The sequence below is a fragment of the Osmerus mordax genome, chromosome 12 (genome assembly GCF_038355195.1).
Source record: "Osmerus mordax isolate fOsmMor3 chromosome 12, fOsmMor3.pri, whole genome shotgun sequence".
In the NCBI taxonomy this organism is placed as follows: domain Eukaryota; kingdom Metazoa; phylum Chordata; class Actinopteri; order Osmeriformes; family Osmeridae; genus Osmerus; species Osmerus mordax.
In genome coordinates, this window is record NC_090061.1 from 7,005,264 (window position 1) to 7,024,524 (window position 19,261).

The 19,261-nt window shown below is 45.7% G+C and overlaps 2 protein-coding genes across 2 annotated transcripts; one reads left to right on the forward strand and one right to left on the reverse strand.

Annotated features, from left to right (window-relative positions):
- Positions 1–8,982: 8,982 nt before the first annotated feature.
- zgc:92242 (uncharacterized protein LOC436899 homolog) lies at positions 8,983–14,642 on the forward strand. Its single transcript, XM_067247120.1, has 6 exons — positions 8,983–9,152; positions 10,432–10,898; positions 12,810–12,927; positions 13,019–13,115; positions 13,294–13,528; positions 13,682–14,642. The coding sequence occupies exons 2-6, from the start codon at positions 10,718–10,720 to the stop codon at positions 13,846–13,848; spliced, it is 798 nt and encodes a 265-aa protein (XP_067103221.1). The 5' UTR covers positions 8,983–9,152; positions 10,432–10,717; the 3' UTR covers positions 13,849–14,642.
- A 1,913-nt stretch (positions 14,643–16,555) lies between these two features.
- Positions 16,556–18,805, reverse strand: cxxc5b (CXXC finger protein 5b). Its single transcript, XM_067247119.1, has 2 exons — positions 18,380–18,805; positions 16,556–17,915 (listed from the first exon to the last, which is right to left on the reverse strand). The coding sequence occupies exon 2, from the start codon at positions 17,753–17,755 to the stop codon at positions 16,895–16,897; it is 861 nt and encodes a 286-aa protein (XP_067103220.1). The 5' UTR covers positions 17,756–17,915; positions 18,380–18,805; the 3' UTR covers positions 16,556–16,894.
- Between the last annotated feature and the right edge of the window lie 456 nt (positions 18,806–19,261).

Below are 19,261 nucleotides of genomic sequence, written 5' to 3' on the forward strand. Positions count from 1 at the left end.
TGACAAACATGTAGGTTGCACATTAAATAGAATCACACAGTAATGCAACCACACATTATGCCAGTCTCCCTCTCTTGCTTTCTCTCTCACATACACACCATTCTCCTTACTGTTATGTGACGTGCTTTCACCCAAAAAGCTATGTATAGAAGCGTTAACTATTCCGCTGCTGAATGAAAGGTAGATGTGCTTTTGAATCCCGCTTCATATGGTTATACATGGCCAATGACAGAGAGAGTGTGGGTGTATGTTTGTGTGTGTGACCATTTGTGTATCCATTATTTAATTCCTCTTTTGTCTGCATAAAACTGGGCTCTCAGACCTTATCAATTTCCCTTCATTAGGATCGGCCCATCTGTCAATCAGTCAAACCACAAACACTCTTTTTGCTACACACACACACACACACACACACACACACACACACACACACACACACACACACACACACACACACACACACACACACATACACACACACACACACACACACACACACACACATAAAGAACCTGCCAATCAAGTTGAATCACCCAAGATAAGAACTTGAGTCTGTCTTTAAAGAACCTCTTTCTCTCATTTTCTCTCTAATGTAGCACACACACATCCCAGGTCCAGTTATTTATTGATTTTTCTAAGACAAGGCTCCGTTCCTCTGGGAGTCCACAGGGATAAGCATGATTGGTCTGTGTTTGCAGCAGCGAAGCTGTACTAGTAAACACTATAGCTCTATAAGTGCTGCAGACTGGATTCCAACAAACAAGGTAAAGACAAGCGCTGTTGCCAGTAGTCTGAGTGAGATATGGGATGACACACAGAAAGGCTGGATAAAGAAGTGCCATTTCTCTTTTCGCTCTTTTTCCATCTCCTTGCATCCCAGACTCACAGTCAGACCTCATTAGATATACTGCAGTCTGATTGCCCAGATGACCCACTAACCCTTCCCATGGACAGACAAGACGCTGCACTGCAGTCACACACAGACAGTAGGGCCCACACACACACATTCACACACACAATCACAGTTTTCAACTGCTGAACACTGATTGATACCTGCAGTATATACATCTCTGTTTAGCCTAGGGATGCACACACATACACAGTAAATTACACTTTAAACCAATATTTAATATATCATAAAGGGGACAAAGTTGCTGCTGTGGAACAAAAACACACGCACACAGCAGGGTGGGCTTATGAAGTAGCGTTTGGCTGGCTGACAGGGTCTTCCCCAACGACATGTCACTGGTCTTAAAGGCAGACGACCACAAACCACCCAACTAGCTGCACTAGTTCACTAAACGTGGACATAGGCAGTCACTAAATCGTCTCGATATGCCACTTCTATTGCGTCAAGGTCAGACGTCGTGTTGCATTTTGTCATTATAGCGTTTGCAGTGACCTCACTTAATTCATGCCTGGTATCAATCTTAGTCGAAACTCCCTGTGCTCTTTTTATGTGTCGCTAATTCACTCCTTTCAGTATATTAAATGAGGGAAAGAGCTAGAGCAACAGCGAAAAAGGGGGAGAGAGAGGGAGAGCGCGGTTGTATCTCAGCTGGTGCAGGAGTGTCTGGATGTCTGACGCCTTTCGGGCAGAATTAATTTGTTACAGTTTTAGAAGCACCTGCCTCTAGACGGTTAAACAATAGAGGCCATGGTCTAAAGCAAACGTTATTTAGCCGTTATAATTGAGCCGTACTTTTTCGTTTGCAGGAAGCTTCACGTCTCAAGAGTCTTACAATGGATTTAGACTAGACGTGTAAATACTATAATTAAGATAATACAGGATTGTGAATTTGGGGGATGGAAGGTGTAATCAGACACCTGTTTTGAGACACCCATTTGTGGTTGAACCCGGGGAGGACCCCCTTGCCTTGGGCTATTACTTTCGCTGGTGTGACACAACGTCTTCAAAATGTTGGAATTGGACAACAACATGCAAACAGACAATATCTGTCCCTCTCTGTCCCTTTCCTTCTCTCTCTCTCTCTCTCTCTCTCTCTCTCTCTCTCTCTCTCTCTCTCAAACACACACACACACACACACACACACACACACACACACAGACAGTCACACACATAAAGCGTAGCCCCGAGACGCAGCCATATTCTCCCAGCCTCCTAGAGCAGTAACCATGACAACAAGATGGTTGGGAGACACGGCTCGCACTCAATAAAGGCCGGTGTTTTCTTTCTTCTAAAATAGTCCTTGGTAGCTTTTCAAAATCGACTTCTCCCCGTAAGACTGAAAATGTTTATTTTCTGCTCAGTTGAATGAGAGAAAAAAAAACTCAAGAAAACCCCGTGGCCGACACCGTGCATGTTAAACTGAATAGACTAACAGTGCTTTCCAAGACCCTACCGGTGCAACGCTATAAGACAGCTTGCATCCTCTGCCATGCAATTGTGTCCCGATCGACAAGTCCAGTGAATAGATATGCAGAGGTGCTTCGAAATTGTGGTGCGCTTTTTAATATGACGTTCAACCTTAATTAATGCATTATTAATTCAATAAAAACAAATCTGGGCTCACAAAATACTTAAATTGACAACGCAATCTTGATGGAAATTAGACACTTACCAGACAAACGTGTTCAATCCGAAATGGCTTGAAAAACGATGCAATTGTGCAACGCAGGTTGATGTCTTCTCTCAGCCCATCCAGCTAGGGAGTAAAATAGAGCGTGGTTCTTTTTTCTATCCACGTCGTGCGTCCTTCCCAGCTGCCCCCTTCTCTGGTCTGCGCTTCTAACAAATGCTCACCGTACGGACTCTCGGGGAGGGCTATACTACACTATAGTCTCCGAGCACTGCCAACCGGCAGGAATCAACAAACCGACTGCGCGTGAGGATGGAAGCTTCCTCTGCGTATGTGATGTGTGTGAGAGACACAGAGAGCTGACTGCGAACTAAGCGGCCGGTCTGTCGTCCCTCTCCTCAGTACAAGAGACGTTAGGAGCCTCTCTTCAAAGACCGTTTTGAGGTGCGCCGTCTTTCGGGCCTGTTGATCTCCGGCTTCTTTGAAGACAACACTTAACCTAGTGTTGGCATTTTGTAAAAACAATGTGAGGCTATATATTACTTTGCAGGTTTTAAAGTAGTAGGCCAGTAGACTCTTTGCAAAAAGTAGATCCCGAAAGATAAGTCTAAATAACTAATGAGAATGAACGGTGAGCAAACAAACATTCATTTAACCATATTAATTATGACTCCAGCCTCCAATGTAACATTTGGACAATAGTCCATCTGCAATATAGTTGAGAGGTTCAGATGTCACACATGGCCAGGTGCTACCTGTGACAAATGAAACTTACTGTATTAAAGCTCACAGAATCACAAGGACTGAACACACATAGACTGAAAAGTGGAAAGGTCAAAATTTCAATGGAAGCTATTTAAAAAAAAAACCTGCAAGTAAGCTTGCAGGAAAAGAATGGCAAACGCCATCCCCAGGATAATCTCGAATTAAATTGCAAGCTCGTCAATCTGTTATATTTCATAGGATGAAATAGACTGGGATTACTGGACTAAGGGACCAAGTGACCACCAACTGACGTGGGTAGTGAGCTTGTCCCTGTATGCCCTTGCCAGAGGACCAGAGGACATTTATATCTATATTCCCCCTCTATATTCCCTCAGTCACTTATGCCTTTTTTCATTTTCGCTTTCTCTTTTCCCTCTCCCATTCTCCCCCTTCCCTTTCCTTCCTTCCTTTCTTCGTTCTTCCCTGCCTCCCTGTCCTCCAAACACCTGCATGGGGGATAGCGAGCCAAAAGCAGATCTGGGTCTTGTTCAGGAAGACAAACATGGTTGATGTTAACTTTTACCAATTGTCCTTGCAACACCTCTAGACAGATGCTCACTTGGACCCATGGGCATGTCAAGTGCCCGTTCAAGAGCATAATAATGCAACCGCTTGTACAGTGGTGTCCCAATTGCACGTTTGAGATGGTTCAGAAATGCGTAATTGTGAACGCACCCCATCTCAAGGCTGCCAGCCTTCGACTGGAAGTCTGGATGGATCTAACACTTCATGCCAACAAAACAGCGATCAATAGGACATGATAGAGAAAGAGGGTGAGGGAGGGAGGATAAAGTGGGAGGGAGGGAGAAAGGGATGGAGGGAGGGGAGAAGCTTCAGAGAGAGAAAGGGAGCCTGCAGAGGAATAACAGAACCTGGAGAGAGAAAGAGGACAATGAGGGAGAGACGTACAGAAAAGACAATGGAATAAAAAAAAAGCCTGCACATCAAGACAAATAATGCAGATAATAATAACGTAGTAGATAATGGGATAGTTAGGGTGTGTGTGTGTGTGTGAGTGTGTGTTTCTTGGAAGCTAAAATGCTATCATTTTCTGTAGATAACAAAGAGGGTTCACAGAGTCCACAGATGACCACACGAGGGGGAAGACCCATCCCTGTCAATCCTGATTACTTATTCATTAGCCGGCTAGCGCTGCCCCTCCCCCTCCAGGACCAGCCCACCCCCGCACCCCCGCAACCAGTCTCCCAAGGGAAAGTGTAGAAGGGATGGCGAGGTGTGCATGTGTCCCAACACACACAATGACAGATGTTGGATTCTGATGGACTGTATGCGTTAGGAGGCATGGAATTCCCTGATGTGTTAATGGGATCGGGGGGGGGGGGGGGGGGGGGGGAGCTTATATGTATGAAGGTATTGGGGGTACCCTTGATGTGTTATGGAGGGGGGGGTGCAAGGGGAATAAATTATTGTGTGGTCACGTCTAATGTCTGCTTACTGTAATGACTGCATCGACAACCTATAATCAAACTGTGGGGAGAAGGTACTCATGTGAAGACAGACACACAGACAGTGTAGACAGACAGACAGTGTAGAAAGACAGAAAGACAGACAGACACACAGACAGTGTAGACAGACATACAGTGTAGACAGACAGACAGACAGACAGACAGACAGACACACAGACAGTGTAGACAGACAGACACACACACACACAGACAGTGTAGACAGACAGACAGACACACACACAGACAGTGTAAACAGACAGACAAACAGACAGACAGTGTAGACAGACAGACAGACACACAGACAGTGTAGACAGACAAACACACAGACAGTGTAGAAAGACAGACAGACAGTGTAGACAGACAAACATAGTGTAGACAGTGACATCTGGTCACAAGTTTGGAATCACTATGTGACTAGACTGCATCCTTCTCTTTGTGTGACCGGGTAGCTCAAATACACACACACATACGCAGACTGCTGACTAGGCTTGAATTAGAGAAAGAAATCCTGCAAATGATCATTGATCCAGTGTGTGTCTACTGCTATGAATCTGTCTGCCTCAGAGTCTGTGCCTCGGTACAGCGAACACCAGGGAGCTTACCAAGACAGCTGGACCGCACACACACACACACACACACACAAAAACTGCAGGGAGAGGATGTGAGTGTGTACATGCCTGTTTATGTACTGCATGTGTGCCTGTTCATGTCCCTCTTTGATTCTGAGAGATTCACAGTTTTGCATATGCATGTGTGAGTGTGTGTGTGATTCTGATCTGAGACATTTTACAACAAGCTTTCTGTGTGCTCCACTGAGTGTGTGTGATCTCCAGTGAAGCTGAGATGAAGAGGAATGACATGAAATACAGAGCTTGGATTCTCTCTGGGTTATTCTGTCCTGGGCCCCAGTGCTTCTGCTGTAATTATCCAATCAGCACACATTACATCTCATTCTGAAAGGAGTCGATCAGACAGACTCAGTGTGTGTGTGTGTGTGTGTGTATGTGTATTTTATCTGGGTCATTATATCCATGGGAGGGAGTGGTTTACACGCGAGAAAGAGAGAGAGTGAGAGAGTGAGAGAGAGAGAGAGAGAGTGAGAGAGAGAGAGAGAGAGAGAGTGAGAGAGAGAGAGAGACCCCTTAATTTGTTCCATAATTACCTCCACCTGTGCCAGCAACATCCCGAGCAAAAAGGAGGGGAGGGGACACTACAGAGAGAGACTGCACAGAACAAGAACAAGGATGGAGGTCGACAAATAAAGAGTGAAATTGAGAATGTGAGCCTGCACATTTTTGTTTATGTGTGTGTTTGAATGTGTGAGAGTGAGAAAAACAGACAGACAAGGGAAACACAGTTGACCTTGCCAGCTGGTGGCAGAGAGTGATGTGTGTGTCAGACTGTGTGTGTGCACATGGCACGGGTACCAGGCTTCTGCCCCTCTGGTGTGCCCAGACTGTAAAGTTGGCATGGGGATAGCACTGCTAGTGGGGGGTTGGGATGTGAGTGAGTGTGTGTGTGTGTGTGTGTGTGTGGCTGAGAGACTGCGCCAACCCTAGGGAGAGGGGTTGCTGGGACATTAAACGCCATCGTGATTACCCGGTCAACTCACAACCTGGTCACCGTGGAAACATCCCACTAACCCTCCCTGCCCCCACCCCACTCCACCATCCCAGCCTAATGCCTGCCTTATGGTCTCATTAGACTATCATAACAGATATTGGAAGCAGTAATAACATGTGCAACTTCAGCTTGTCTGGTCTAGCCAGGCCCATTATCAAACATCTAGTCCTTTCTTTAATGTAGTTTGTAGCTCATGCATGCTTTAATATGACACCCCTAAAATTAAGTCCTTCTGTATCCTAATACATTCCCACATAATGCTATATTATTTTATTTTATTGTATTTTATATTACATCGTAAAGCTCTGCCAGTATGTTATCATGTGTTCTACTCAGATCCTTCGACTGAGTGAGTCCTAATCCAGCCCCTCACCCTTTTGAAGACACTTCAGTCCAGTGATTGGGTGCTGAGGTGTGATGTAACTGATGTCTTCCTGATCTCTTTACACAGACTCGCAACCCATGTAAATGTACACAAGATGCCATCTCTCTCTGTAAAACACAGCTCAGGAAAATGTTCAGCTCAATCGTGGAAGCGCGGAGGGCCCCTCGACAGTGCTTCCAGATGCATGTGGGGAAATTGAATCATGTTTGCCGATGATCACAAGAAAGCACTCTCTAGGGTCTACCAATGTGCTACATTATAGGAAGTATACTGTAGTAATGACTCAGTCACTTTGTACTTCATTTCACATGCTGTCATGAGCTGTTTTTCTGAATAAACACACATGCTGTTAGCACTGGCCTGTTAAGTTATAAAGAACTATCCCTTCAACATCCTACCTGGTTATTACCCCATTATATGTGGTTACAGAGATGAGGGAGTTATAAGAAATGTTAATGTGTCAATTGTTGTTTTCAGTGTTGCCAGCAGAGGGGGCTGCTGTAGATATTACAGTGTAGCGATAACACATGAGTTATAGGGCAGTGATTCTCAAGCCTAATGGATACTTGATTGTTTTCCTGAGTGGATAAGTGTTGGACTTACTACTATTACAGAAACGTGCTGATCATTTATTATGTTATGATGTTGGCAGGCAAAAATAAACTTCAACATATAAATGCACGCACACACGGAAATAATTTGGACATGCACACAAACACACTAACATCCATTCAATCTCTGTCTGTCTCTCTCTCTCTCTCTCTCTCTCTCTCTCTCTCTCTCTCTCTCTCTCTCTCTCTATCTCTCTCGCTCTCTTTCTCCCTCTCTCTCTTTCAAACAAACACACACACTTGTCTTTATCTGGGAGTAATCTAGAAAGTCCCGTGCAGCCATGCTAGTTTAGGATTTATGCGTTTGTCTTTCCATTTAAACACGTGTTGCAGTTTTTCCTCTGGAGGGACACAACCTTGAACCCCCTCAGACCGAACGAGGAGAGAGGACCTTGAGCCAGCTTCCCTACACTCAACTCTACAAACAGAAGATCAAATACTGTGTTGTCACAGTATGACTGTCACTGGAACATTCTCTAAGGAGAGAGAAACTGGGGAGGAAATCCCCGTTGGCTTATCTGACGGTCGAGAGCCGGCAGTTTATGCCGGACTTTTAAAAAGTGATTTGAAATGACCATAACCCCTATTGTTATGGTTGCTGATGAGAATTGAGTCTATTGCACTCAGTCTAGTATGAATAAACTGTAAAATGTTACAATTACAAAGTTAGAACTTGAGTTCCCCAAATACTTTAGTGCCAAAGATCTATCACAGTCAAATCCATGACTAACCATGCACTTTCAAAACAATCTATGATATTATTCCCTATTGTCAACATGTCCAGACAGTGATTAGTCATTTACACCTATGTCTCAAATGGGAGGGTGTGGTTAGCTGTGACTGTTGATGGGATCATTACTAGGAAGTTTTGTAGAAACCGCCTTATCAGGCTTATGTGTGTGTCAACAGCTTGCTGACTGGAAATCCCAGCAATGTCACAGTGCTTCCTGCCAGTTATGTGATTTGTGTGTGTATTAAAACTCTACTGGGACATAGGCCCTTATTCATATCCCATTTTTTCTTTCAAGCTTGCTGCGCCCGATGCACTACGAGGCTATAGAAACGTCCCTTGCTTAACCCACTATACAACAGTTCATGGACTCAAGCTTAATATCATCTTTTGGCAGGGACATCAATAGTTAATGCGAGCGCGCACATTTCTTTCGCATTCATTTGAGCGCAAATACTGTTTTTTGAGCTTCATGTAATATTGTTTTTATGTTTTAATCAAAATAAGATGATAGGTAGGCCTATTATTCAGAAAATGTCTTTAGTTTTGTAATGTTTACTTGGCCTACCACAATTCTGACTTGTGTGCCGAGTCCGACACCTGGACTTCAAAAAAAGGATATTTCATCAAATGTATTTGAAATGAAAGTTGTTGAGAGAGAGTGGTGAGATAAGAGATATAAAGGAGGAGACAATGAAAGAAGGAAATCCAGACAGGGGAAATACAGGTAAGACAGGAAGTAGTGAGAGAAATGGGCAAAATGGAAAGAAGAAATCAGAAAGAGAGGGAAGTAAACAAAGGAAAGAAGGAGGAGTGAGCAAAGAATCCAGTGATGATGTCAGTCCATCCCACTCACTTCCAGTACAAAGGCAGGCAGGGACGGCCATGCCTGCATACTAACACGGTTGAGTGTACACACGGCTCTGTCTCTCTCACACATTGTCACAAGATTGTCAAACACACCGTCACAGTCTGACTGAAACTCACACCCGAGCTGCTAATGCTACCGGCAGAACAGAAGACGCAGATAAGTAAGTAGTCTCCGCCGTCTCTCTCTCTCTCTCTCTCTCTCTCTTTCTCTCTCTCTCAGCTTAACTCCTCTCTTTTCGCTTTCTCCCCATCCTTTCTCTGTTTTAAGTACAACTTTATTGTTATTCCGTCAGTTCATCCGTCTCTCACAGCCTCGTCTGTCCCGGTTCTATTGACCCTCACTAAAGACCTCTCAGTATTCCACACACATTCCCTTCCTTTTTCGCTCTCTTTCTCTCTTCATTTTGGACCCCTCTCCATATGTGAACAAGGACTATGGGAACCCCTACAGCTATTTGAATGTTGGCTTGGAGTCAAAACAGGGCCTAGTTTTACTCCACTGTTTAATTTCTGAAAGACTTGCGATTAATCTCATTGCACATTGCGCTATCAATAATTATAAAGCAGAAACTTGTGGTCTTAGAAGGTCTTAGAAGAGACTTGCGAGTTCTCAAGAGCATCATCGTTAAACTTTGTTGGAGTGATGGTTATAATGTTGTTACACTGGACGAGAGTTAGTCAGCCTGTTGTGTCTAGACTATTTTCTAAAGCCAGTTTGAATGGGGGCTCTGTGTGTGTTAGAGGAGGTGGTTACTACCGTCTAAGCCTGTTCCAACTGCCAAAGATATATACTATCAGTCAAGTGCAGCTGCTGATAAAGTTCTAGCTGCAGTTAAGGGAGTGCACTTCAAGTTGTCGTCTAGGGATGACCTTGTTGCGATGAACTACTTTTAGTTGTATGGTACCTATGTTTGCGTGTCTTCTTTCTGATGGTATTATGTTTCTGAAAAATGGTCAGTCTTTTCTTCCTCTGCCCTCCCTTGTTGTCTCTGACTCACCCAAGAAATACAAGTGGAAGAGTAGCTGAGCTGGTTTTTGTTTACATTGGAACATTTTCAAGCAAAACCTTTTTCTTTCTTTCTCTCCGTCTCTCTCCGTCAGTCTCTATCCCTCTCTCTGTACACTTTTCTATTCTTTTCCCTCCCTCTATTTCTGTTTATGCACACATTGTTATTGAGGAAGGAGTGGATGCAGCACACTCTCCTATGCATTTGAATCCTCCATAAAATCCAACACACATACACTGCACACACACACAGACACACATGCACACACAGACACATACACACACATTGTGGGGCCTACACTGTGCTGGTAGACAGCCAAATGGGAATCTGATTTAAGCCGAATCGGGAGTTGGTAGATATAATGTACAGGTACTGACCTGTACTGTACATCCACACACTCTAAGTAACATTCCAACTCTCTCTGTTTCTACAGAGGCCCAGTACAATATCCCAGCATAGAGAGAGGGGCTCTTCACAATAGCAACCTTCAGACAACAGAGGGGCCATTCTTTTACCATCCTACATAGACATAGAACCACAACCTCCACACAGGAAGGAGTTCAGCACTTTGGATTGCACCGAACCCACCAGAGGCAAGGCTCGAATTCCAGACTGTACCAGAACCACTAAAAGCAGGGGGAGTTCAAAGCCCTGGTTGAATCGATCTGAGTTAGCAGCAGAACTTGGTACCAACCAAAGTACCCAGGAACGGTATCGGTATGCTGGCCCAGATCCTGAAGGACATGTGGGTGGACCCGGATGTGCTGGAGGCTCTGTGCGAGGAGCAGAGGAGAACCCTGTTCCTCAAGATGAGGGAGGAACAGGTGCGCCGCTGGAGAGAGAGGGAGGAGACGGACGAGAGGGGAGCTGGCGACAAGGACCCCGCCAGGCCTGACAAAGGTATGGAAACACACACAAACAACCAGACAACCACACGCACTTACACACACACACATATCGTGGAAAACACACGAGCGTGTGCGTAAACGCGGGTGCAAACGCGCACAAATAAGTGCACCACGCATGTTTGAAGAAACAAGCGCATGCGCACACAATCGATCCTTTGAGAATGGATGTCACCGAATGCAGAAAACATCCTGTTCGGAATACAAGTGGGCATACACATGCGCACACGCATACACACCATCCTCAGAGAGTACAGAACAGGCTGTGCAGTACCCCGGAGGAACATACCTGAGTGGCACACAGCAAGTCACGCTAAGTACACATGAATCAGAGAACACTGAGACTAAGGAAAGTGTGTGTGAAGTCACACCCACTACAGTGTGTTCTGTCTTGTAAATAACATGGCATGATGTGTTCTCAGCTGGGCTGCAACAGAACAGAACAGAAAGAAAGGAACACAGAGAAAAAAGTTGGAGGAAAGAGAAGGGGGGTCATGGGTGACAGGTGAGATGAAGGTAGAGAAAGAGGGATGAAGATAAACAGTAACAAAAAAAAGATGTTTGCAGAGGTAGGGAAAGGTAGAGAGAGAGAGAGAGAGAGAGAGAGAGAAGAGAGAGAGAGAGAGAGAGCGAAAGAGAGAGAGAGAGAGAGAGAGAGAGAGAGAGAGAGAGAGAGAGAGAGAGAGAGAGAGAGAGAGAGAGAGAGAGAGAGAGAGAGAGAGAGAGATAACGATTGAAAAGGGCCCCGTAAACAGAGACTCTTATCTACAGAACCATTCAGTGCTGGGAAAGCTCCCCAACTCTCACTGTGCACCTCTCTTTCTGTATCCACTCTAAAGACATCCATCTCTCTCGGCCTGTCAATCTAATAAGACAGTATGTGACCCTCCCACAGCCACACACACCCCCATTTTCCATTGTCCTTCATGGTAAATTCCCTATGATGTGTGCGTGTCTTTGTTTACAATACCCAGTTATTTTCCCGTAACCACTATGACAAACAATGTGGTACTGACTCACCTATACCACATGTTCAGGCAATGTGAACTGTCAATCAACCAGAATTGAGTAAGCCTGTGGTTCTGATGCCCTGCGCTGCTTTCGGACTCCTATCACGTTACACCCTTTTGTGTCTCCAATCTGTGCCGTGTCACCCGAGCACCGGACGAGTCATCGCTCTTTGGCGAGCTGCAAACCCGACCCGATGAACCTGTGTGTTACGCAAGACGCACCACTACTAAACTCTACTGTCTCGTGTTCTCACAGCTCTGTGGCCTAGATAGATCAGTATGCAGCAGAACAGCCACACACATACCCGCATTACATATATGTCACACGTGCAGAGACGCTGACACGCCCGCACACAAAAGAACTGTGTAATGACACGCTACTCCACCTATTATTACATGGGTGTGGTTAAAGTGGGGTGATTATAAGAGCTTATGATATGCCTAGGTCTTTGGGTTTATTACAATATTATGAAATGGCCCAGACTTCCCATAGGCATTCTCAACCAGCATTTGTTGTTTGTCATCTTATTCTAAATGTAACATTGTTTAACCACCATCACATTTAGTTATACAACCTATTAACTTAGCATAACATCCAGTTTAAGTATAAATGTTGAACAGTTTTGTAAGACTGGACATTACAATAAGTTAAAGATCAGTTTTATGTAGTACAGGGAAAAAAACATTCCTTAATTGTGAAGTCACTGCGGCCTTTCCAGGCAGAAAAGTTTAAATTGTACAACAGCACCATCTCCTGTTCTTAAGTACAACCACCACACCGTTAAATGGAAAAATCGTACCTTTATAGCATTGAAAGACTGGGTGTGAGTTTATGCTAGTGCTAGTGAAGTGTGGGTGTATGATGTCTGTGTGTGTGTGTTGTGTGTGTACCTCAGATCCCAACAAAAGGGTGAGCTGGCTCCCAGGACGGGATGGCGATGTGTGTGTGCATGTGATTGGAGAGGAGGACGACTTCAGATCCTCTAATCTCTTAAAGACCCTCCGAAACAATAGGTGGGCCTACAGACACACACACACACACATATACACACAAACAAACACACGCAAACCTAGAAAGTTATATTAGTGTTTCATCATGTTGCAGAATCCAGAGTAAAGATGGGATTCAAACTGAGATCCAGTCAATGTCACTGCTGACAAACAAAGAAATCCACCGACCAGCGATACCGCTGCATCTCACCGTAAGTACGCATGTGTTTCGTTGTGTGTGTGGATGCTAGCATAGAGATGGACACAAGCAAGGGAGAGACCGACATCGAAAATGAAAAAACAACTCATTCTGCCCCCTGCTGACATGCTGTCCTCCCCGCCTTTCTCCCTCCCTCCCTTCCCTCTCTCTCTCTCCCTCCCCCACCCCAGGATGACTCATTGATCCGTCGCCATGGCGGCACCTCCAGGGACTCTGAGGAGGATCAGGATTCAGGCAGTGCCGAGGACGACCCTAGGGAGGACAGCAGCGACAGTGACGTGGGCGTCAACGCTGAGGACCCCAAGCACTGGGGTCTCCTCTACAGGACCCACCGCAGGGGCAGCGGCCCTCCGCCACTCAGCTGTCAGCTGTCAGTCACAGATCAGGCCCCCCCACAGGACAGAGGTGAGAGAGACAGGAAGAAGGAGAAAGCTAGAGAGAGAGAGGGTGCTATGGATGTGCAATTGCATACAAGTGTGTGTGTGTGTGTCATTTCTGCTAAGTTAGTCTGTTTCGATTAAACAGTCTAAATGTCAACTGTGATCCCCTCCCCCCCAGTATTGGCACATGGCGAGGAGCAGGAGAGCTCGGGTTACGGAGGCCGCGTGGCTCAGCTCAGGAGGGCGTTCGCCGGATCCTCCAAAAACAGTCTGCCCGTCAGCGCCAAACCGCCTGTGCCCCTGAAACCACAGCACCTGCTCGTGAAAACCAACTCCCTCCGATAGCTTAGCACCAAGACTGGTCACAATGGGAAATGACTTGATTTCAATACTGCATAATGGTACATGCTTGCCTGATGAGACTCAAAATGAGACACACCTGATATGACTTGCCTTATGAAGGAACCTGACAGACAAGGAATGTGTGCTTACTGTGTGAATACCTGAGGTTGAGAAAGCTTGTGCCTAGCCAGATTAAATGTGTTTGGTATCACTTTTTGTAGCTTACTTATCCATCTGAGAGTCTTATTCGAGAAGGCTAGCTTGGTCATGTGAAGACTAGTTTGGCTGTGTGATGTTGAAGACTCTGGGGCAAAAAGGAACTAATCTTCCTGAACTTTCCTCTTGACTCCTGAGCATGAATTACTGTCCCTGCCTCCGGGTAAGAGACGTCCTTTCCAAAGTACATGATGTTTCAATCTGCAGTCCTACTGTGGGAAATGGACATGGCGCATTGCATATACTTTATGTCTGCATAACATATTGCACATACTTTTGATTTAACAGCCTAATTCATGTAAATAACTGTATAGTTTGTTCAGGTACTGTATGACTGGTGGTGAAAGAGTACCACCACCCTGGTTGTGTGCCTTATCATGACTTATGTCATGTTTGTGCCGAGGGAGCTGTGGATTTTAATGATTAAATTGTTTCTTTAACACACACCCTCTCATTTCAACAGTTAAATGTTACCGGTTTTATATCACTGTTGGTGGTTCCTATTGTTACATTTTTGTACAGAAATCAATTTGTTTCGCTGTTTTCGTTGACAATTTCAATGTCAATAAAGGTGGCATAAAATGAAAGACCCTGTCATCTATACTGAATACCTGAAGGAAAGGAAAGGCACGGGGGACATTTTGATAATCAGAATGGTGTGAAGCATACACAGACGTCATCCAGATGAACACCCACACCTCTCTCCTTCTCCCTATGTCCTTCTCACAATCTGTCTCTCTTTCTCACACATTCACTCACACACAAACATGTTGAGCATGTATGGTGAAGTTCCTGCATTTCCTTCTCTCTCTCTCTCTCTCTCTCTCTCTCTCTCTCTCTCTCTCTCTCTCTCTCTCTCTCTCTCTCTCTCTCTCTCTCTCTGTCTCTCTGTCTCTCACACATTCACTCACACACAAACACAGAGTATCAATGGTGCAGTCCCTGTCTTAGTTTTTCTCAGCAGTTGTTTACATGTCAAACTCCAGGTTCCAGTTAATTAGAAATCAAATCTGTTAAACTCAGGATCAAAAGAGGGCACTGTAAACTTGATTAGGGAGGGCTTGAGACACAGACCCAGACAGAGAGAGGGTGTGTTGATAGCAGTTAGACAGGCAGGAATGATCTCAGTCTGGCTGTGAGCACAGGCCTTCCACTTCCAACAAGCCCTTGGAGTTCCTCTGAAACATATTTGGGAGTCAGCCCGTTGTGTGTACTTTCCATGGTCAGTCACCACTGCTTTAGCACTGGAAAAGAGTCAAGCCATTACAAGGTACATGTGGTTGTTCTGTTAATGCTAGCACTAACATACAGCATCTTGTGTGGGCTACATGTATGGGAGGGGAAGGGGCAGAGACATTACATGTTTAATAATATAATTCATCACAACCACCCTGCCCTCAGTGATGTTTCTGATATCTTTCAATTTTTTCCCTTGTCCCTCAATCTGTCTCGGCTTGTTTTTTGTACACACACACACACGCACACACACCCACCCCCCCACCACACACACACTATCTTCGTCTCCTGCTGTCTCCCCATTTCCTCTCTCCACTTGCCCCCCCCTTTCCTGGTGCCCCTTTCTGTACCCCCCACCTCCTCTCTCTCACCACTCGGTGTATTTCCTTTCCATGTTTCTCTGTCTCCTCTCCCCTTCTATGCTACCCCCCCACCCCTCCCGTTTCTCTCCTGCCATCTTGCAGGCTAGTGGAGCCAGACTCTGCAGGCGTTCAGGGAGGCAGCAGACCTCGCGGGCAGCGGGTGACACAGATTTCCGGGGGAAGGGGGATTAATCTCAAAATCACTAGAAAGGCACTAGGGGAAGCCGCAGATCCAGGAATTTAAAATCTCTTTGTCTGCAAGAGAAGGAAATAATGGACTCTGTACAATTCAGTATGTTTCTCATTCAGAAGAAAATTATAATAGTATGCTTGGTGCCTTTTTTTTCCTGTATTCGGTATTTGGTCGGTCCTCTGTAAGCTGTGTGAAGCATAGGCGCAGGCGCACACACACACACACAACCTCTCTGTGATCCCCTTGACTGAAGGCACACAGGAAGTGCAGCCATGGCCCAATTATAGCGTGACACCTCGCCCTGCCGTTTCCATGGTAACGCTATCCCCCTGTCCCCTGGAGCGAGCCACGGAGGAATAAGGTCTTATCATATCCACCATCGTCACGGCAACCTCCAACCCCCCCGGCCTATATGAGTCCGGTGGTGTTTGTGTTCATACTATAGGCTGCTCTGCATGAATAAGACAATATGTACAGTATGTGTCTCTGCATATACTTGTTGTGAATGAGTGGGACATCTCAAGCATATGAATGAAAGAATATAATGTGTGTGAGCATATGCGGATGAGTGCATTCATTCCAAGACCGGATGTAACCTACCAAACCCATGCGGACATACATGTATGCACACACACACACATGCACACTTCTGAAAGTGGAAAGATTGTTCAACCTCCAGTAAAAAAAATACCCCACAAAATACTCCAGCTATTTATTTTCTTTTAATAAGAAGGCAAACAGATGCAGTATGTAAGAAATGTACATTGTATGTGTTCTCATTCAGACATTATTGAGATGTATATAAAAATTATTATCATTATTCACATGACGACAGACTAGAAGCAACAACTTGTCTGAAAATCCCAAAAGGCTTTACACAATAGCACCCAGAATGGAATACAGACTTGAACTGAATAGTTTTCAGGACATACACAGCAGGCTACCATATCCTTTTGTTAGCTCAAAAGATCACAAATGCTGTATTGTACATTGCCATACCCTTTGTTCTTCGTGGAGTACTTTGATTGTCAGAAGTATTGAATTACATGCTGTTTAGGTGGTCCATATCTCCAGTGGGCCTACGCATGACGCCTGTGGTGCAGTCTGAACCTCTCGCCTCCAGCCCTGTGACTGGCTTCCTCTTGAGCTCCTCACACTTCCTGTATTTACAGATCTGATGGCCGGTCTTGCGGTTGCGACAGCTGTTACACTGTTCACAGTTTGTCCTGCGTCTACATGGCACACACTCGCCGCAACGTTTCCTTTTCCTCCTTCCGGCTCCGCCCCCGGGGGACGAGCTCTCGCCCTGTGACCCGTCCATGCCCTCTCGTCCCCTGGACACGCCCCGTGCAGCTACACCGCCACCTCCCCCCATCAGGAACCCCGCCCCCGCTGTCAGAGGAAGGAGACCAGGGTTTAAGGGGAACCAGGCCCCGAGCAGGGGAAGGAAGTCAGTCACGCAGCCCACAGAGTCCTCCTCAGTCCCGGACCCGCCCTCCCCGTCTCCGGTTGCCTCCCTGGCCCCCAGCCCCAGATGACTCTGCTCCGTGGCGGGGGTCAGCGTCAACATGCCTGCCCGCATCAGCAGCTCTGCGGCATGGGCCAGGTGAAGTCCACTGGGGGACTCCCAGAGATCTGTGCGGCAGGGGGCCCGGCGGGGTTTGGTGTGCCCAGGCTGGGTGACCATGTGCTGGGCTGCGGTGGGGTGGAGAAGGTCCCGGACATCCATGTCTCTGGAGGTGTGGTGGGTCAGTCTGGAGGTGCTACTGGAGATGTACTGGGAGAGAGTGTAGGGGTGAGTGCTCTGCTTCAGGCTCCTCCTGAGGGGCTCACTGAGGATCCTGCTGCTGCTCCTCTGCTGTTCTGGGGAAGATGGGCCAGTGAGGTCCAGGGCAGCGGACATGTTGTGTGTGTATCTGTGTGTATCTGTGTTTGTGTGAGCGCAGGAGGGAATTTAGACCAATCTGGGAGTGACAACGGTCTTGCTGTCAGCTCGGCCAATGACAAAGCTTTATTTTCCCATCCTCTGCTACCTTTGTAATTGTACCCTGTGGAGCTGAACGCTGAGATGGACAGACCGAAGGGTAACAGAGATGGACAGACAGAAAATGAAAAGACAAAGGATGAGTGAAAGCAGGCAGTGACAATATTGTCAGAGAACCATAACAATTTAGTGTAAGATAAACCACATTGAAACAGCCTCCTCTAAACTGGAAATTGTCACCTTTATGTAAAATAATTCCAAAATGTACTGATAAAATCTAGTCTGATTTCATCTAGTTTTGCACATGAGGCTCTATGACTGATATGGAAGTGTCGTTGTCTCTTTAAGAACTCCATGGGATTTTATCAATGCAATCAATAACCATGCAACAACAATATGCAAACATATGCGCATATGCGCAGGTCAAATTTGAAGCGCGCTTTTCAAATACATTTTGACGACTGATGTTGTGTCTTCAAGGCATACTGCCAAAACTACAAATGCAAAAACCATTGCGAAAAAACATGTACTGTGAAATCCTACCTTTTGTCTGGACTCGGTGACGCGCAGCGATGCGGTCCGTGACAAAAAAGACGTTCTATTCTCTTTCACTATATGTTCACTATTCTTTAAAATAACACATCAACAAGTAAATACGGGGCCTTCGAATACTAATGTCTCAAAATAGCCTGTAAATATTCCCCACAGCATAGACTAATAATCTTCTCAGCATACCGAGATTCTCACACCTACGAACGCGATGACGAACTGGCCAAAGACCCTCTGTCCGAGTGGTCTCTGCGGTGCTGCGTGCCGCGCGTAACAGTAATTAGGAAACGGACAAAAACATATGGACCGATCGAAAGTCCTTCGACCAGCCTCGACTCACATCGAAGAAAACAGAACCGTTATGTATTCGACCGATTTTGTCGTACGGTATAGGCTATGAACCTCCCAAATGTCCCGATTCCATTCCACCTCTCCGTCCCCGCTGTTTCCCGAGAGAGGAACATGCAAACACACCTCACCGAATTTGGGGGCGTCGCTTAAAATACGAAGTGGACTTTCTGTTGTGAATGTACACCAATTGCACATCCATCATCCAAGAATATTTTTCGGACAGTGTTGGATAGCCATAGAGCAGATGCCGTAGGTAAGAAAACGGAGCAGTCTATTAGGGATAGTGCCATTTCCAAGACGTTGCCGTATAGCACTAACGTTCCTCATTATTAAAAGGAAAAATATAAATAAATAGCAGGTTAAATCTGACTACATCCAAAATATTGGCTCTTATCCTGGAGACGATTAAATCAAACAATACATGGAAAGAGTATTTGAGATTAAGAGGACTTCGTCTGAGTTTGACAGTCAGTCTGGTCTGATTATGTTGGGTTGGTTGGTGTTTATGGGATGTCAGGAGAGACT